At 61.1% G+C, this 19575-nt stretch overlaps 3 protein-coding genes across 4 annotated transcripts in view; 2 read left to right on the top strand and 1 right to left on the bottom strand.

Annotated features, from left to right (window-relative positions):
• CCND3 (cyclin D3) overlaps window positions 1-11818 on the top strand; it is a 37162-nt gene extending 25344 nt beyond the window's left edge. For both annotated transcript variants that reach the window (XM_027747026.2, XM_027747025.2), the window contains exons 2-5: window positions 766-981; window positions 6720-6879; window positions 7305-7438; window positions 10080-11818. In XM_027747026.2, coding sequence (XP_027602827.1) covers window positions 811-981; window positions 6720-6879; window positions 7305-7438; window positions 10080-10238 — 624 coding nt within the window. In that variant the 5' untranslated portion in view covers window positions 766-810 and the 3' untranslated portion in view covers window positions 10239-11818. The remainder of the gene's footprint in view (window positions 1-765; window positions 982-6719; window positions 6880-7304; window positions 7439-10079) is intronic.
• Window positions 11819-12288: 470 nt separating this feature from the next.
• On the bottom strand, window positions 12289-15214 carry BYSL (bystin like). Its single transcript, XM_027747018.2, has 7 exons — window positions 14767-15214; window positions 14532-14685; window positions 14043-14181; window positions 13802-13935; window positions 13486-13646; window positions 13307-13409; window positions 12289-12914 (listed from the first exon to the last, which is right to left on the bottom strand). The coding sequence occupies exons 1-7, from the start codon at window positions 15035-15037 to the stop codon at window positions 12566-12568; spliced, it is 1311 nt and encodes a 436-aa protein (XP_027602819.1). The 5' UTR covers window positions 15038-15214; the 3' UTR covers window positions 12289-12565.
• On the top strand, window positions 15081-17750 carry MED20 (mediator complex subunit 20). Its single transcript, XM_027747019.2, has 4 exons — window positions 15081-15194; window positions 15397-15548; window positions 16404-16657; window positions 17095-17750. The coding sequence occupies exons 1-4, from the start codon at window positions 15181-15183 to the stop codon at window positions 17308-17310; spliced, it is 636 nt and encodes a 211-aa protein (XP_027602820.1). The 5' UTR covers window positions 15081-15180; the 3' UTR covers window positions 17311-17750.
• The last annotated feature ends 1825 nt before the right edge of the window (window positions 17751-19575 follow it).

Below are 19575 nucleotides of genomic sequence, written 5' to 3' on the forward strand. Positions count from 1 at the left end.
GACCTGTCCCTGTGAAGCGCTGAAGGGGTGACAAGCGGGTGACAAGTGGCAGTTGTCACACCCGCGTCGGTGTCGCCGGCGCTGGGGCAGCCGGGGCTGGGAGGAGGATGGTGTTTGCTGCAGAATGGGGAGAAACCGCAATGTTTTTATGGTCGTGTTGAAAGAAGGAAGTTAAATATGACAAGTGTTTTGATACTGTTGGGAGATAAGGGCAGAGGGCTGAAATTTGGAGCTGCTGGATTCTGTGGCTGAGGGAGGAGGACTTTTGGACCCAGCATTGATTTGGGTTCTGCCACTGACTCTTCTTGTGTCTCTGGAGCACTCGAGGTGGAGTTGCCAGCAGGGGATCCTGCTCTGTTAAGTCTCCAGCTGGGGATATGCTGGAACTGCTCACTTTCTCCAGAGATCCCCCGTCCCCACAGGGCAGGAGGTGGCAGCTTTGCTGTCCAGCTGGCTGGAGACATCTCCAGCAGGGCAGATCAGAAACGGGGCCAAATCAGGCCGGTTTGGTCTCATTTGTGCACTCTTTCTAGCTGCACCTGAGTTCTGCTGCTTTCCCCAGGAAGCTGAAGTCTTGAGGCCTTGGGGAAGCTCCTTGCTGGTGTAAGCCCAGGGATGTCACCAGAGTTAACACCTGGAGCTCATTCACCCCAGGCCTCCAGAGCCCTGGCAGGTGTGAAACACCAGAGGCTTTGGAGCTGCGGTGCAGGCAGGGGCTGGGGAGCCCTGCCTTTACTTTGTGTCTCTGCCACTGGGTTTTGCCAGGTGTGTGAGGAGCAGAAGTGTGAGGAAGAGGTTTTCCCCCTGGCCATGAATTACCTGGATCGGTTCCTGTCGTCGGTGCCCGTGCAGAAGAATCGCCTGCAGCTTCTGGGGGCTGTGTGCATGCTGCTGGCCTCCAAACTGAGAGAAACCATGCCCCTGACCGTGGAGAAACTCTGCATTTACACAGACAACTCCATCACACCTCAGCAGCTCCTGGTAACCACCCTCTACCTCCTCCCCAGCTCTTCTGCATCCTGCTGCCTGCCATCCCACCTGCCTCCCTGTCCCTGCTCTTCCTCCCATTCCCTCACCTCCCCCTGCATTCCAGCCTTCTCTCCTCCCTGTCCCTGCTCTTCCTCCCATTCCCTCACCTCCCCCTGCATTCCAACCTTCTCTCCTCCCTGTCCTGCAGGGTGTGGTGCCTGTTGGTGGAGACCTTTCCACCTTCCCTGTTGTGGGGAGCAGAATTGTCCCCTCCAGGTCGTAGAGGAAGTTCCTTGTGCCTGCAGTGCTCGTTCCCAGCCCTGGGCTGTCACCCTGGGCTGTCACCCTGGGCTGTCACCCTGGGCTGTCACCCTGCACGCTCAGGCAGAAGTTCAGTTCTGAGGCTTTGAAAGGCAAAGTGTTTTCGTGTCTGTTCAGAGATCCAACTCCCTTGATTTCCACTCCCCCAGTGCAGGAGGAAACTGGAGAGCCCCTTTTCTTGGGGCCTTCCATGCTGGTGGCTCAGGGCCCCGGGGAGGAAACGGTCACCTGGGCTGAGAACCATCCCTGGGGACCGTTTGCCCCCGAGAATTTCTCAGGGTTACTCATCACCTTATTAAGTGTCTCTGTTTTTTTGGGGCTGGGCTGGGGTGATCTGAGTGTGATTTGTCCCCAAGGTGGGGAGTGAACCCACAAAACTTTCAGGTGTGAACCGAGGGCAGTTCTGGTAACTGGGGAGCTCTGGTATGAACGTGGTTTTTCCAAGTGCCAGTGAAAGGCTGGGGAAAATCCCCTCACCTCCATGCCCCTGTAGTCATTTGTGGGTGGTGATTGTCTCAATTAGCACTCACGGGTGGGTGATTAATCGTGGGGAGGGGTGGGAATGCACAGAGGAAACAGTAGCAGTTGTTTCTTCCCTGGATGCTGAGTCCTGTCGACATCCCTGAGACAGGAGGGAGTCACAGCCAGTTCTGGTGACTCCTGCAGCCCAGACCTCGGGTGGGCACCTGGTGCCTGCATCCTGTGAGTCCCAGGCATATTTCATTCTGATTTATTTGGCGAATTCTTGGGCAGGATTTGCTGTTCCCAGTTGAATTTGGGACCTGTTTGCAGCAGGCTCCTCCCAAAGGAGAGTGGAGAGGTGCAGGTGGGGAATGGGCAGAGCACGTGCAGCATCCCTGGAGACTCTCCTTCCCCCTCAGACTCCAGTGTTAATTCCTCCTTGCTCAGAGTCTTTCTTATTTCTTCCCCCGAGGTTTGTCAGCAGGAAGCTGTGGCCAGGCAGCACCACAATGTTCATCTTCCCTTCTCCCTCCTCCTGGGGTGGAGCTGGAGGAGGAAAGCGCTGTCTGATGCCTGTTCTTCACTGCTGATCCTTCAGGTCTCAGTCCTGGGGTTCTCCCTCCCTGGATCCTGGGGTTCTCCCTCCCTGGATCCTGGGGTTCTCCCTCCCTGGATCCTGGGGTTCTCCCTCCCTGGATCCTGGGTTGCTCTCAGGAGGCACAGATGGATGGCTGGCACAGATCTCTTGGATCTCTCTGCTCCAGAATCAATTTGGAGTTGAGGTGGATGAAAATGGCTTCATTTTGAGGGTCAAAAGTCCTTTTTTGGACTTTACCTAGCTGAAGGTAGCTTTTCCAGGCAAATAGAATCCCTTTCCCACTCAGCAGTGCAGGGGTTTATTCCTGGTCATCCAAGGGCTGAGCAGAGGCATCAGGAGCCCGCCTGGCCCTTCCAGAGGGGACCTGAGGCAGTGGCACATCTCTGGGCAGGAGCTGCTCCACAGTCCATCACCTGGTGGTCAGCTTTCCCTGCCCACCACGATTTCCATGGATTTTAACCCCGTTTGGAGCACATCCCGCTCCAGTCTCCCATTGTCCTCACTGCAGAGAGGGAGGGGAGGGAACATCTGAGGACCTGTGAAGGATTTGGGCTTTGGGACCCGCTGGAGTTAGTGCTGGATTACAACACCCAGGGGCTGCTCTTCCCCCTCTGTGCTAATCAGGGGATGTTGCTGCTCTTTCACAACCTCCCAGGGTGGGGAGGGGAAGGGGAGCTTCTTCATCAAGGTTTGGACAATGGTTCATCCTGGCCTCTTCCCATGGATCGCTGCCACCTGGACTCTGGGGGTGCTGGCTCACATTCCCAGCAGGTTTGCTTCCTTCTCCTGCTGGGATGCTTGGCACCAGCTCAGCAGCTGAGAAGGGACACACTTGGAACAAACTCTTGAGGAGGTTATTCTAGGGAGAAGGAAATGATGCAAGGAGGGACTTGTCCATTTGGAGGAAGTTGGATTTCCGTCAGGGGCATTATCTGACCTACCTTTCCTTTTTTTCTTTTTTTTTTTTTTCCCTTTTTTTATCTTTTAATGAAGGCTTTTCTGGCCTGTGCAAGAGGGTGTTCAGCTGCTTGGGGAGAGCAGTTGTAAGTCACCTCCATCTGCCTGCTTTGCTCCTAATACGTTGGCTTGTCTTGGAAATCTTCAACCTAAAGGTCAGTTTTGCCAACAGCCAGGAATTTCCTGGCAAAGCCTGAGGAGGATGGAGCCTCCAGGCAGATGATGAGGGGAGCAGCAGTGGCCCCGAGGGCCACGAAGAGTGAAAATAAGAGAAGTAAGAGCTGGGTAGAGAAGGATGTTCACTTGTGGTTTTCCAGAAGACACTCTGGTGTTTCCCTGCTTTCCCTTCTGCTTGTGGCACAGGTGGGACAGACGGGGCTGTTTCTCCATCTGGAGTTGGTCCCTTTGCCTTGACATCCAGGCTGGAACGTGCCCAGGGGATGGCAAACAGGGACCCTGTTTCCCATTTGCAAATGGCCTTTGGAGGCTGCTCATTTCTGTAGCTGCTCTGGGGGTGGGTAACAGGCTGCTCTCTCCACCCTCTCTGTGAGTCACCTCAGGAGCACTGAGTGTGTCACCGGGGCTGTGACAGTGTCCCTTGGTCCCTTCTCAGCTGCAGGGACAATCCAGCACAGCTCCCTTCCCTCCTGCTGCTGGGGGGGGTGGGCTCTGCTCCCAGATGGATGTCCAGGCTCCTGCAGGCACAGCGGGTGTGGGGGTGTTGGGAAGGCAGAGCTTGATGTGGCTGTCACTGCATGGCAGGGGGAGCTGCCGGGACTGGCACATCCCAGACAGTCTGCAGAGCTGGGAATGGAGTCAGGCAGTCCCTGCCTGTGGCTCGGGTCTGTCTGAGGGGGCAGTTTGGCTGCAGGACTTTGCTCACCTGCTCCGAGCAGGGGAGGCAGCGGGAATTCTGCTGTCCTGCCTTCTCTCCTGTCTCTCTGCTTTGGGATGCAGCCAGGAGGGATCAGACTTGCAGAGGAGAAGCTCTGCTCTGTGGTTTCCACCCCCTGAGATGCTGGCCAGGCACGGAGAGCCCTGCCCTGGGGGGTGGTCTTGCAGAAGGGGATCTGATGCGTTCCCAGTGCTGGGATGCTCCACGAGCAGTGCTGGCAGCTTTCAGCCCTTCCACGAGGAGGGTGAACTCTGCAGGCTGGAGAAACAAAGGGACATTTTCCACTTTTCTTCCTCTCTTTCATTACCCGGGCAGGGACTGATTGAACGAGGTGCAAAACAAAATGCCAGGAAGAGGATGTTTGTTCCATCAGCAAACCTGCCTGTCCTGTCCCTCGCTGCTTTTGTTCTGCTCCTTCCACAGATAAAGTGATTCAGAGGTTCTGACACTGATCTGAGGGCGGACAGTCCCCAGGGTTAGCAGGAGAGAAGCGAGGAGCAGGGTGGTTTGGCAGGAGAGAGGCTTCCCTGAGCTAAATCCTGTGAGCTGGTGACAGTCCTTGGCGCCGGGCGCCTTCAGCTGCCGTCCCTGGAGCCGGCGGGGCCCTGGGCTCAGCCTCTTGGAACAGCCAGGGCTTGGGGCTGATGGTGAGGAACCTGTGTCTGGAAAAGAGCTGCTGTGGTGCCTTGCAGAGGGACAGGCTGTCCCAGATCAGTCCGTGTCCCAGGTGAGGTCTCGTGGCTGAGCTGCACCTGGATCTGGATGTTCTCCTTGGGACAATATCCCAACAGGAACAGGCTCTGCCACTCCAGAGAGGGTGTTGTGTGTCAGGGACACACAGTGACATGTTGGGTTGCAGCTCTGGGAGGACAGGCAGGAGTGATGATGGGCTGTGTCCCCTCTGCTCTGAGCTCCCCTCTCAGACTCCAAGATTCCTTTGGGATTTGCTGGTTGTGAGGAGGGATTTCCAGGTCCTCCTGACCTCCCTGGGCCTGGGCTGTGCTCCCAGCTCAGGGCAGTGACTGCCAAAGGTGTCAGCTGTGTCCTGTGTCCCTTCCCAGGGAACTGGGCTGATGCAGGAGGAGGCATCCAGCTCTCCCAACCCTCTGGAGCCCTTGGAGGCTCCAGGTGAGCGACAGGCACAGAGCTCTCCATTCCCAGTGGCTCTTTCCTGTGTGGCTGCAATTTAACCAGTGTCCAGCTCCCACTTTGATCCCTGTGGGTCCCTTCCCACTCAGGATATTCTAAACCTCTGTTTCCTTCTTTTCCCAAACCTGATCTCTCCCCTTTGCTCCAATCCCACCTCAAACCAGGCACTCCGTGACCTGTGCTGGGATCCTCAGGCTCTGGAGCTCTTTGCAAGGTTTCTTCTTGCTTTTATCCTTTGGATTTGGCTGAAAACTCCAGCAGGCCTGGCAGGCTGGCCATCCATATGGGAGGTGGGAGCCTGTGGAGGCGAGGAATGGCTTCCTGGGTGGAAAAGTGCAGGCTGTGAAGTGGCAACCAGCACACAGGGCCTCAGGGAGGGAGTTTGGAGCAGGTTGAGCAATGCTGCTCATTTAGACAACTCAAAGCTGGTTTGCTGTGTAAGGAGAAAGAGGGGGTTTGCAAAGAAAGGAGAAAATGAAGGTCTGACCTTGTGTACACCCTGGCTGGGTGCTGGCCCTGGGACCTGCTGGGTGCTGGCTCTGCCAAGGGCTGTTCCAGGGCTGCCCTGCACTGTGTGTCCATGCCAGGGCTGATGCCAGGGCTGGCAGAGCCAGGAGAGGCTCAGCAGGTGCCTGGAGCAGCCAGAGCTCCAGCTCAAACCCATGCAGGGCACCCAGCCTTGCCACCATCTGCTCCCCAGCTCACAGCCAGCACTGACTGGCCCGTGGAGATGCCACAGAAGTCCCTGTTGGGTGCCTGGAGGGGGCACCTCAGCTGGGATGGAGATGTTGGCAGTCACTGGGAAGCATCAGTAGCCTTTGGCTGTATGTTGGTGGCAGAGGTGGGAGCTGGTGTGGCTGTTCAGTGCCTCTTGCTCTGCTGAGCACACTGAAGGCTCTCTTGGTGGAGAAGAGGTGGGATGAGTAGGGGAAGTTCTGCCAAAATGCTGCATTCCCAGCCTGGGACCCCCATTCCCAGCCCCCGAGCTCTGTTCCCTTTGCTGTAACAGGGATACCCTGGGCTGAACTGTTCTGGGAGCCTGGACAGCAGCCTGTCCCCTTGGGAGTGGAGAAGGGATATGGGAATGCTGTGCCTGCTGCTCCCTGCCCTGGTGTTCCCTCGGGGGCTGCAGCAGCAGCGGGACCAGAGAGGGGTGTCAGTGGCTGATCCCTCTGCTCCCTGGAAAGGAGAAACCACATTTATTGCTTCCTCTTCTGAGCTGTGCCCCCAGCTCTGCAGCTGGAATTGTGCCACAGGCTGGGCACAGAGTGGGGACAGTCCCTCTTCCCTCCCCTGTCCCTGGGGTTGTGCTGAGCTGTCCCTCGAGCGCTCCCGCCCTGCTCCCAACTGTCTGTCCTCCCTCTGCAGCACTGGGAGCTTCTGGTCCTGGAGAAGCTGAAGTGGGACCTGGTGTCAGTGATAGCCAACGATTTCCTGCCCCACATCCTGCACCGCCTCCCGCTGCCCCCGGACAACGTGGAGCTGGTGAAGAAACACGCCCAGACCTTCATCGCCCTGTGTGCCACAGGTGGGTGCTGCCTCGCCAGGGCTGCTCCCCCCTGCCCTTTTGGGGAGCTGAGTGCCTGCCTGCATTCCAGTCAGAGCCATTCGAGGTGGGATAATGGCCTTGGGTGCCTGAGAGATGCCAGGAAAGCAGAGCTGTGTGCCAGCCCCTTGCTGTGCCTGTGGGAGGGTGTCTGGGCCTGAATCCGAGCTTTTCGCAGCCTCTCCCTCAGTCTCTAGAGCCACCTCATCTCAGCACTTCTGGAGCTGTTGCTCTGTGGAGCTGTTGCTCAGCCTGTTTTCTTTTCCTTCACCCCCATTTCTCCCTCCTAAGCTGCAGAGCCCCCTCTGTCAGCCCCTCTCGAGTTTTCCGGGGAAATCACGATCCCAAGCGCCGCGTGCACGCTCACTAAGGGCCCCTCTCTCCCCCGTGTCCCTGTGCTGCTGCAGACTCCACGTTTGTGATGTACCCCCCGTCCATGATCGCCACGGGCAGCATCGGGGCCGCCATCCACGGGCTGAGCGTGTCCGTGAGCGACGAGGCCATGACGGAGCTGCTGGCCGGGATCACGGGCACCGACGTGGTGAGTGGGCACAGGGAACAGCTGCTGCAGCTGCTGGGAGCCCTCCCTCTCCTGCCGCTCCTTCTGAGAGGAAGCACTTTTCCGTGGAGGGTGGCAGAGCGCTGGGACGGGGGAGCTGTGCAGTCTCACTCTCTGGAAACGTCCCAAACCCACCCGGATACGTCCCTGCGTCACCTCCAGGTGACCCTGCCTTGGCAGGGGGGTGGGACTGGGTGGACTCGAGAGGACCTTTCCAACCCAAACTGGTCTGTGAGTCTTTGCAATTGGGCTGTTGATGATGGTGCTGACCCTGGTCTGAGCAGAGCCAGGGGAAGAGGGAGCATCCCTAAAACAGCTGCCTCCGGCAGCCCCGTGGCCACAGTGGCTCCTGCCTGGGCAGGGCAGGGTGGGCTGGGCAGCCTTTGAAATGCCACACAAAGGGCAGCGTCTGTTCCCTGCACAGGCAGGTGTTGGCAGGATCGGGTTGATGGGGTGGGAAGGGGCAGAGGGAGGCTCCGGGCTCGGCATCTGCTCCCCTCTGCGGTGTCTGGTTGCAGGTGCCCAGGGCTGGGAGGGAAGGGGGGCATCTGCCAGCCCCTGCACTGCCCTTGGAGAAGGGAAGGAGGATCCTGTTGGGCTCCCCAGGTCGCTCCTGCTGCAGCAATGGGGAGCTTTCCCTCTGCCAGGGCCCCCTTTGATCTCTTCTCGTGCTGCAGGGTCGGTTACAGTCCCCTGGCAGGGCTGGGCGGGCTGGGCTGGGCGGGCTGGGGGGGTTCCACGAGCCTTTGTCCGGGCAGGAGGACGGGCGGGAGGCTCCCGAGCCGCCTGTGCCGATGGAATGGTTTTGTTTTCAGGAGAATCAGTGCAGCCACCTGCTCACAAGCTGCTGCGGGCACGGGGCAGGGGCTGCAACCTGCTCCAGGTCAGGGCTGGGGGGGAACAGGTGGGAAGCAGGGAGGGAACCGAAATGGAGCCGAAATGGAGCCCGGCACAGCCCTGCCACCCTCCCTCCCTCCCCAGGGCATCTGCTGTGCCCCCAGCAAACAGCCCCTGCCCAGGCAGGATTATGGCAGCTCCTGGAGGATCCCAGGATGTATCCACAGTCTTGCAGGGCTCCCTGTGGAGCCCCTGGCCGTGGCCTCCCGTGTCTGTTGGTGCAGATGCTTCTCCTTGAGCCTTGTGGTGTCCCCGGGCTGTGACTCAGTTTCCCCCCTGGCTCCAGCTGGAAGGGTGACCCCCTTCCTGCAGCTGCCGAGGCCCAGCAGGGTAGTGCTGGGGGCGCAGGGCTGGGCCAGCTCCGTGGCCAGCAGGAGTCTGGTGGTGCGTGGCCAGGCTGGCTTTGGCATCTGCCAAAATTGCCAACGGAGAGCCCGGGGATGGGTGGCTGTGGGGATGGGTTTGCAGTGGGGATGGAGAGCCTGGGGATGGGTTTGCAGTGGGGATGGAGAGCCTGGGGATGGGTTTGCAGTGGGGATGGAGAGCCTGGGGATGGGTTTGCAGTGGGGATGGAGAGCCTGGGGATGGGTTTGCAGTGGGGATGGAGAGCCTGGGGGTGGACTGTCCCTGGTGCTCCCAGCCCGGCTGGCAGGAGGAGGCTGTGCTGACGGGAAGCCGGGCCGGGGGAGCGGGCAGGGGGAGTTGGGCGTTGCTATTTTCGCTCGCCACATCCTCTGTCGGTTTCTAAGAACCGCCGGCGGATTCCTGGTAAGAGATTTCGGGGTGTGACAATGTCCCCGAGGTGTGAGCTGCCCCCGAGCTCCCCGGGCTGGGCCGTGCCCGGCGCTGACGCGTCCGGGGGGCTCCGGCATCCGAGTGGGAGTTTCCTCCTCTGGTTACAGCTCGTGGGGGGGGAAAATACACGGTGGGATTTGCATTTGTGATGAGTGGTGGTGCTGCCTGCAGCCCCCTGAGCCTCCCTGTGAGCGGGGCTGGTGTGTCCCCCGGCACTGGGGTGGGTCCCTGGGGGATGCACGGGGGGGGGAACACGGGAAACCTGGTGAGAAGGAAACCTTGTGAGAAGCTGTGTGGCCACAGGATCGTCCTCCCAGCGTGTTGGGGTGTGGTGGTGTGGGTACACTTGGGTGGTTCTTGGGTCAGGGAGGTCCCTGCCTCAGAGACCCCCAGAGTGAGGCAGTGCCCATCAACCAGTGCATCCAGCAGGATTCCTGTTCCCAGCTCTGCTGCAGGAGCACCCCAAGCTCTGGGAGAGCTGGGCTGAAGAGCCTGGGGAGGCAGGGGGGCTCCATGGGCTCCATGTGCTGCAGGCCACTGTGGATCTGGGAAGTTTGGGTTGTAAAAGCCAATTCTGGCCTGTGCAGAGCTGCTCCGCCCTTGCCACGATCCTGAAATCACACCCTGCTTCCAGGCACGAGGCCGGATGCTTTGGGAAGCTCTGATGGGCACAATGTTTCTTCCTGGAGAATGTGCTCAAACAGGGAGGTGGGGAGAGGACAACCAGAGCGTGGGGCTTCGCCTAGGGAGGGGCCCAAAGCACAGACAAGCTGGAGATTCCCCTTGGTGGAGAAAAGCTCCTTTGTCCTGTGTGTTTGGATGCTCCCGGGGTCGGAGATGCAGCCCAGCAGCTGCTCGGAGCGATTCCTAAGGCTCCCACCTCCGAGGAGCAGAGAACTGAAGCCTCTTGTCTGTCTCTCCCTCTCCCCAGGACTGCCTGAAGGCCTGCCAGGAGCAGATCGAGGCAGCCTTAGCCGAGAGCCTGAAGCAGGCGTCCCAGTGCCAGCAGGAGTTCAGCGCCAAGGCGGCGGCGTACGGGGGCAGCCAGCCCACGGGCACCCCCACGGACGTCACCGACGTCAACCTGTGACCAGCCCCGGCCCCGAGAGCCGCCCCTCGCCCTGGGCACCCCCAGCTCTCCGCATCCCACCCGCCCAGCCCGTGCCCGCCGGGGATCCCACCCCTGCCACCCGCGGGGAGCAGGAGCCGCGCTCGGAGCCGCTCGGGTGGCTTGGGGTGAAGCGACTGGTTTTGTGGTGTCAGGGCACCAGAATGCTGGGGAGGGGAGCAGGACCCCAGAAGAAGTTGGAGTTGTTTCTCTGTTGGTGCTTCCCTGGCTCTCGGGGGTGTTTACGGTGACTTCCAGCCCCACGTGGGGCACAAATCATGGACGGCGAGCCCCGACCTGCCCTGCGGGACCAAACCCCTCACAGCCCCCAACTCCTCCCCCAGCCGGGGCTGTGGGGCCGTGGGAGGGACCTGCATGTCCTGGAGCAGGGAGGTACTCCCCAGTTTTCCCCCTGGGCAGGGGGGCTCTGGACCCACAGGGTTCCCTTCAGGAGGGAGCAGCTGCTCAGTGGCCCCTCGGTCCCCGTTGCTTCGTGCCAGATTCCTGCAGCTCCGGGAGGAGTTGTGTGGCTGCTTCTGCTTGGAGGGGAACTGTGGGGCTTGTTATTGCTGTTGGATATGGGATTTCTGGGGACGTGCTCCCTGTCTGTGTGGACAGCAGGAGGGTCCTGGCCTTGGGAGGGGGCAGGTTTGGGCGCTGGCCCCTCGGATTTCGCTGGCCCATGGAGGCTGCTTAATTTATTAACTGCTGGGAAATAGGGAGGGAGGAGACGTGGCATTCCTTGCTGTGGGGCCTTGATGCTGCTCTCCTCTCCTCCCAAAAAAGTGCCTTCCCCCTTCGCCCCTTCCCTGGCTCCCTGGGCAATGGGAGACTCTCACTTGGAAGCTGGTTGGTCCTTTGGTAGCTTAGGCATCAGACTAGGATTTAAGGAATACCTTTGAATGTGCTGCTATAGTCTGGGATGCATCTCCACCTTCCCAGGGCAGGGATCTCGGATCACACTCAGGAGGGGGGGCTGTGTTATGTGTATCCATGTGGATCCGAGCTGTACCCTGAGAGGGTGGAAAACTTGCTGCGCACTTGAGTTGGAAAAGCAATTACTGCGTTTTTTGTATTGTTGTTGTTGATCCTGTTAGTTTTTTATAAAAAGTGTTTTTTAAAAAAATAATGCTGCTTTTCTATGAGAGAACCATTACAGAGTGGAATTGTATTAACCAGGAGGAGCCAGAGACTCCGCAGGGATGGGAGGCAGACGCTGCTGCCTGGGGACCTCTGGACATGTGGCTCCATGGCTGTTGCCCTCCCGTGGGAGATGTGGAGAAGGAGATAGAAATCTACCCTTTTGGATGCCACTAGATACAAAAAAACAGGCAGAAAAAGGTGGGGCTGCTGCTCCTCCCTGAGCCTGCCTTGTCCAGAAGGGCCCCGGAGCCGCTGCCTCCTGCCAGCAGGAGGGCTGGGACAGAGCCTGGCTGTGCAAAAGGAAATGTTTTTTATATATAAATGAATTTTAATTTAAGAGTAAACTGGTTTGGTGTTCACTCCGCTGCTGGGAGAGCCAGAGAACCCTGTGATGTTGCAATAAAGTATTTTAAAGAAGACTGAGAGGCTTGAGGGTTTCCCTGTGTGATTCCCAGGGCAGAGCTCAGATCCCTGTCCCTCAAAGTGCTGGGCTGGGCCCCCCATCACCTGGGGGACCCCTCAGGGGGCTCCAGCCTTGTGTTTCCCAGGATGGAACGGGGAGAGGGCAGGCAGGGCACCCCCAGCCCCACTAAGACGTTCCCAGGTAAGTGCAGCCTCGTGGGACACGGGGGGAAGGTCCCCCCTGGGTTTTCCAGCAAAGGTGGCACATGAGAGGTGCCACGAGCAGGCTGGGCATGAGGCCTCGATGGGCAGGGGAGGACAGTGGCCCCATGGCTTCACCAGCCTTGCCAAGAGGAGGTAAATAAACCCCATGAGTGTGGGGGGGAAATCCCTGGGGCAGGGAGGGGGCCAGCATTCCAGAGGCTGGTGGGGACAGGGACAGGGGACGGGTCAGCTGGGGCAGGGACAGTCCAGGACCACACAGGGATGTGGCTGCAGGGCAGAACCAGCCCTGACTGACCAACATGGCTCTGGTTTTATTTTCCAGTCCAGGAACAAGCCAAACTCAGTGCTGGTGGCACCAGGACCCTGGGTGGGACAGGGGCTGCCTCGTCCTGTGACAAGCAGCACAGGGAGCTCAGTCCAGCCCCGTGGGCACAGTCCGTTCCCAATGACCGCTCGGAGCAGGAGGATCCAGGACGGATGTTCCTGCATCCAGCAGCATCCCGGGAGCAGGTGAGGCCGCAGCTTTTCCCTGGCCCTGCTCACTCCATGGCCACGGGCTCCTGCCCCTCCACGTCCCGCGTCTTGGAGTTCATGAGCTCCCTGCGGATCTCGGGCGAGATCTGCGGGTGGCTGTGGAACTTGAGCAGCTCCAGCAGGGCCTCCTTCTGCTCCGAGGACAGGTCCTCCTTGTAGCGCTGGGCGAAGGCCAGGAAGCTCTGGTGCCACAGCACAGGCAGCACCCGCTGGTCCGTGCGGAAGGCCAGGAAGTGGAACACGAGGGCGTCGACCACGCGGAAGGGCAGCGCGTACTTCTTGTCGATGAGCAGGCGCAGGAAGATGCTGTTGGCACCGCTGTACTGCATCTCTGCCAGCTTGAGCATGGCAGCACTGTGGGCACAGGGAGAGGGGTCGGGGGGCTGGGGGCACAGGGGACAGGAGCCACAGGGACAGAAGAGGAGGCCAGGCAGGAGCCACGGAGAGCAAGGAGGGAGCACAGGGGTCAGAGGGGCTGGAGCCACGGGGAGGGAGGAGGGAGCATGGGGGGGGAGTGGGGCCAGGCAGGAGCCACAGGGACCAAGGAGAGGGTCGGGGGGCTGGGCTGGAGGCACGGGGCACCAGGCACCCGGACGCAAAGCTGAGCCTTGACTCTCAACCCCAGAGGGAGCTGAGTGACCCCACCACCACCTCCAAGGGGCTGGAGAGGCTGAGGGCTAGATCCAAGGTGCTTCCCAGTGTGCCTGAAGGAGAAGCTTTGCCCCACACACCCCCCAGCCCCTCACCTGGAGTGCAGGACGGGGATGGAGCACTTGGTGAGGATGCTGCCGATGATGATGGCCTCCCGCAGCGTGCACGTGCCCGACTCACACAGGGGCAGGAGGATCCCTGCGGAGGGGAGAGTCAGGCAAACCCCACCAGGCACCCAGACAAGCCCCAGATCAGCCCCTGCAGGAGCCCCTACCCTTGAACCAGGCTGCTGGTTTGAACAGGGCCTTCTTCAGAGCCATGTACAGGTGGAAGTTGAGCCGCTTGTACTCGGCGATGTCGTCCCGGACCCGCGGCAGCAGCACCAGGTTGTAGAACCTCTGGGCCATCCTCTCCTTCAGGTTGGATGAAAATATCCTGGGAACACCAAAGCATGGAGGGAGGAGGGGTGGGGAAAGGGGGCCAAATAGGGAAAGGATGGTGTTCTGCAAATCTGATTCCAACTATGGAAAGGAAAAGCAAAGTGAGTCAGGGGCTCATGTCAGAGGCTCCCTGGGGTGACCTGACCTTACCTGGTGGCCTGGTACATGGCAGCAGCTGTCCACGCCTCTGGCTCGGTGATGTAGAGGATCTGCTCCCAGTTGGACAAGGCAGGAATGATTTTAAATGCCTTGGGGAGCTTCCCACTCCTGTATTTGGACAGCACCTTCAAAGACACAGATACAGGCCATGGCTGTGGGCACTGCCAGCAGGGCTGTCCCCTCCCTCAGCACCTCAGGGGGGTGACTGTGGGTTCAGCTGCTCTGGCCTCACCTCCCTGACCCCTCTGTAGACCTCCAGGACACGGGGATCCAGCTGGGGCATGGGGCAGCCTGAGAGCTCCGACAACACCGTCTCCACCTCCGTCTTCTTCTCCGTGAGCTTCTCCATGATGATGTCAGCCAGGGTGCGCCTGGGCCGGCACGGGACAGGGTGAGCGGGGGGCCAGGAGGGGCTGGCAGGGGATGGGGTGAGTCGGGGGCTGGCAGGGGGCAGGGAGCGAGTCGAGGGTCGTGTGGGACTGACATGGGACGAGGGTGAGTCGGGGACTGTCACAAGATGGGGATGAGTTGGGGTCTGACAAGGGACAGGGAGTGAGCCGGGGGCTGTGTGGGACTGACAGGGGATGGGGTGAGCAGGGGCCGGGGTCGGCTGACAGGGGACAAGGTGAATTGGGGGCTGACATGGGGCACGAGTCAGGTGGGGGCAGTGCAGGGAAGCAGCCCCTGCCCCGGTGCAGCCCCTTCCCCGGCGGTTCCTCACCTCAGCGGCGGGTTCTTGTTCATGAACATCTCGATTGCCTTCTCGTCCTCGGGGTCCACCTCCACCTCCCCGCCGTACTCCCCGCCCCGTCCCGCCGCCGCCGCCTTCTCCAGCGAGGGCCATTCCTCATCGTCCTCCGAGTCCGAGCCGGGACCTGCGGGGAGCGCCGGGGGCTGAGCCGGGGCCGCGCACCCTCGGGGATGCCGGGGGGTCCCGGGGGGCTCGGGGGTCTCACCCAAGGCCGCGCTGCGCTGCCGGGGGGCTGCGGGCGCCCCGGGGCCGTGCTCGGCCTCCAGCTCCTCCTGCTGCCGCCGCGCCTGCTCCAGGATGCGCCGGGACAGCCGCGCGTCCACGAACCCGTCCCCGCCGTCCTCCCCCTCCTCCCGGCCGGCCCCGCCGCGCTTCCCCCGCGCCCGGGCCCGCGGGGCCGCGTCCTGCAGGATCTGCTCGGCCAAGGGCAGCGCCGGGGCAGGGCCGGAGCCCCGCGCCCGCCGGGCCTTGGGCATCGCGGGGGTCCGGGAGGGGAAAGCGGGCCCGGGCTGGGAACGGGGAAGGGGAACAGACACGTGGGTGCTCGCCCCGCCCGTTCCGGGGTGGCCCCTTCCCGGGGCCTGTTCGTCCCGCCCGTTCCGGCGGCGGCACCGGGACCATGGGGGTCACCTGGTGAGGGCGGGGGGCTCCGGGAGGGACGGGGCAGCCCCGGGGCCGCGGCGGGGGGGGCTCCCGGTGGAGGTGGGACCGGCACCGGGCAGGGGCTCCCGGCGGGCGGGGGGTGCCCGGGGCGGGGGGCCAGCCCCGAGGACGCGGTGAGGGGCTCCCGGCGGTGGGAGGGCAGCGCCCGTGACCCCCCGGCCCCGTGTCCCAGCGTGTCGCAGGTGCCGGTGGCCGAGGGCAAGAGCGTGCAGCAGACGGTGGAGCTGCTGGCGCGGCGGCTGGAGGCGCTGGGCGCGGACAAGCAGGGCACGTTCGGCGTGGACTGCGAGACCTACCACACGGCCGGGGCCATCGGCACCCAGGGTGAGCACCGGCACGGCCCCGGCGGGGGGCTCCGCCGGGCTTCTCACCTCCTTCCCCCACTTTTGGTTTTTTCCCCATTTCCCTCTCCCTCTTCCCCTTCTCCTTCCCTTCCTTTTCGTCCTTTCTCTTTTCTCCTTACCTTCCTTCTCCTTCCCTGCCTTCCCTGGAGGTGTTAAAGAGGCACCGTCAGTCACTGGGTGATGTGTTCGCTGGGTGATGTGGTTCAATGGGTTAGAGGTTACAGTGGCAGTGTGGGGCTGGTGGTTGGACTTGAAGATCTTGAAGGTCTCCTCCAACTTTGACGATTCTGTGATTCCACTATTCCTTTTCCTTCCTTTCCCCTTTTCCCTTCTCCTTCCTTCCCCCTGGACTCCCACGTCCTTTCCAGACCCTGCTGTGACAGTCAGAGGTGGCTCAGTGGCCCTGAGCCCGTGCAGCCCCAGGCTCTGCTCAGCCAGTGTTCCTGAACAGAGCAGTTTGGAGCTTCCAGAGCAGCTTTTTCCTCCTTTTTCTGCAGCTGGAACTTGCACATCTCCATGGAGGAGAGGCTGAGCCCAGGCTCCCTTTGTGCCTGTGGGCAGGGGGTGCCCAGCCAGGGATGGGGGCTGGGTGCTCTTGGCTGATCCCCTCCAGACTCCAGAGTCGCGCTGGTGTTGTCCTGAGGCACCAGAGCATTTAGTTTTCCCAGTAAACCTTCAGAATGAAATCCCATCTATTCCCTGAATGGCTGGATAACATAACATCCGTGTGGAGATGCAGAGTTAAAGCACCAAGGGGGACACAGGTGCTGTGTCAGGCGGGTACAAGCACAGGAGTGCTGGTTTCCCAGCCCGGATCCCCTGGCTGTCGTTCCAGGGCAGACAGGGAAGCTGATGTACGTGATGCACAACTCTGAGTACCCCCTGAGCTGCTTCGCCCTCTTCGAGAACGGGCCCTGCCTCGTGGCCGACGCCAACTTCGACACCCTCATGGTGAAGCTCAAGGGCTTCTTCCAGAACGCCAAGGCCAACAAGATCGAGAGCCGCGGCACCCGCTACCAGTACTGCGACTTCCTGGTGAAACTGGGCACCGTCACCATGGGGCCCAGCGCCAGGGGCATATCCGTGGAGGTGAGGGGCCTCTGGGAAGAGTGGGGAATACAAGGACACGCAGGGAAATTCCATGAGGGAGGACAGAGGAGGAGGGTTTAGGGGTGACTGAATTGTGGCTGTCCAGTGAGCTGAAAAGGAAGATGGAGAGACACTATTTTACAAGGTCCTGGAGGGGCAGGACAAGGGGGAATGGCTTCACACTGACAGAGGGCAGGCTTAGATGGGATATTGGGAAGGAATTCTTGGCTGGGAGGGTGGAGAGGCCCTGGCACGGGTTGCCCAGAGAAGCTGTGGATGCCCCAACCCTGGGGCGAGGCCAGGTTGGATGGGGTTACCCCTCCGTGTTACATGCTAAACATTCTGGGATGTTTTCATGGAAAGCACACCCTGCAGCGAGGCAGGGAGCAGGGCACTGCCCCTCCTGCCAGCTCCAGGGCTGTGGGCTGTGTTCCCAGGTGGAATACTGCCCCTGTGTGATCGCCAACGACTGCTGGAACCTGCTCATGGAGTTCATGCAGAGCTTCATGGGCAGCCACACGCCCGGGATCCCGTCGGTGTTCGGGGCCAAGCACGACAGCGTGTACAGCCCCGGGGACACCATGGTGCAGTACATGGAGCTCTTCAACAAGATCCGCAAGCAGCAGCAGGTGCCTGTGGCTGGGATCAGGTGAGAGGATTCCCTGGAGCTCCTCCTGGGAGTACATCCTCCTTGCTGCCCGCCCAGCAGGATCGGGAGTCCCTCTGAAACGCGGCATGGGATGGTTTTTTTCCTTCTGCATCTCCTTCCCCTGGTTCAAAGCAGAGTTTTCCAGTGCTGTGTGTGTTTCTGGTTGTTCTCTGTGGTTTGGAGCGTGTCTGGGATTGGATCCACGGTTCTGCGGATTGGATCCGTGGTTCTCTGGTTCTTTGGGCAGTGCTTTGTGCAGGAATCAGTGTCCATCAGCAGGAAACTGCAGGAAAAGGAGAAATTCCAGCCAAACACAAGGGCAGAGCTTCTGTGACTGCAAACAGCTACGGAACAGAGCTTTTAATTTTTTACTTCTTTTTTTAATATCCACATAAAGGTGTCTTCTTGTATTTCACCCCAATAAACCTGTATTTTTGAGGAGTCTCTGCCGTGTTCTGCTTCCAATTACCCCCTTGACGTCAGTGGGTTTCCACGGGGGAGAGGATGAGGAGGACTTAGTCATTCATGTCTCAGCAAAGCCTATTGGTCTCCATTCTGGGATCGGCTGCCTCGTGTTACTCTGGGGCTTTTTGACTTTATTGATGGACAAAATTACTCTTTTGAGGTCCCCATCACCTCAGAGACCCTGTGGGGTTCCCCCCCATCACCTCAGAGCCCCCGCGGCCCCCCATCACTTCAGGGTCCCCCATCACCTCGAGCCCACCCTGTCACCTCAGGGACCCCGCGAGGTGCCTCCCGCCACCACGCAGCCCCCCGAGGAGCCCCCGCGCTGCCCCTTTAAGAGCCTCTTTGTCTCCGAGACACCTTTATTTACCCTCCCGCGACTCGCCCGAAGTTCGGCCCCGCGGTTCACAAAGCGCGGCGCGTCACGGGCGGGGGGCGGGACTCGAACCCGCGCCGTCCCCCCCGGCGCCCATTGAGCAGCGCCCCCTGGCGGCCGCGCAGACTGCGTACGGCCCGCCGGCGGCGAGCCCGCTACGCAAAGGGCGCGCGTGCCCTACGCAAACGGCGCGCGGGGCCCCGTAGGGAGCAACGGGCGCTGCGCTGCGCAATTGGCGTAAGCGGCGGGCAGCGGGGGGCGGGAGCCGGCGCTGAGTGACGCGCGCCCCGGCCAATGGCGGAGCGGGGCGGGGCGGGGCGGCCAATGGGCGGGGAGGGGGCGTGGCCGGCGCGGGCGTCTCGCGCTGGGTGACAGCTCGCGCGTGCTGGTGATGGCGGTAAATAAAGGGGACGGGGGGGGGACACACGGGACGCGACCCCCCCCGAGGGCACGGAGGGGGGAGAGCCGTGAGGGGCTGCGGGAGGTGAGGGGGGTGAGGAGGGTGCTGAGGGGTCCTTGCTGCCCCCCTGCTCCTCAAAGCGACGCCCCCCCCCCCTTTGCCCCCCCGCGCGGTGCGGTTGCGGGGGGGTTGGAGGCGGACCCCTTTATTACCCCTTTATTACCCCTTCTCTCCCCAGCACGGGGGTCGCCGCCTTTGTGTGCGGGCGGGACCCCCTCGCCGGGCTCGGCGGCTCCGCAACTTTCCCTTTGTTGAGGGACACCCCCCCCGCCATCCCCGGGACCCCCGTCTCCAAACCCCCCATCCTGCCCTGGAATGTCGTCGGGACCCTCCCCGCCTTCCTCGGGACCCCCCTCCTGACCCCCTTCCACCCCCGGGGCCCCCCTCTCCACAATTCCCCCCTCTGGCACCGACCCCTTGCTCCATCCCCCCCTCTTCCCCAGGACCCCCCCGTCCCAAGGATTGACTCCCCCCCCAGACCCCTTCCCCTCCCCGGGACCCTGGGGGGGTGCTGGGGGTCGTGGCTTTGCTGGGAGGGGGGAGAAACGCGCCTTAAAAATATCCCCCTTAAACCCCCGTGCTGTGCTTGGAGGGGGGGGGGGGAGGAGGGCACCAGAATGAGGAAAATCTGTGCGGGTTTGTATTTATTTAGGAGAAAAAAACACATACAAAAGAACCCCAAAAAAGCCGCGGGTTTGTGTCTCGCACGGAGGGAAGGAGCAGAAGTTAATCCGGGGGGGCCTGGGTGCACCTCGGGGTTGGGTTTGTTGGTGAGAAATGTCCACCCCGGGAGAGAAACTGCTTCAAAATCCCCTTTTAAACCTCGAAAAGGGTCGCAGCAGTGACAACCCCCCCGCCCGCCACGAGGGCTCCCAGAGCCGAGGGAATAGCGGATAAGGGATAACTGAGCCCCTGGAACGGGGAGTCAGTGCTGGAAAAGGTGCTAATTTTAGGAAAGGCGCCCGTTA

Source organism: Pipra filicauda, unplaced genomic scaffold (assembly GCF_003945595.2).
Source record: "Pipra filicauda isolate LSUMZ 115617 unplaced genomic scaffold, ASM394559v2 scaffold264_size1072897_pilon, whole genome shotgun sequence".
Lineage (NCBI taxonomy): Eukaryota > Metazoa > Chordata > Aves > Passeriformes > Pipridae > Pipra > Pipra filicauda.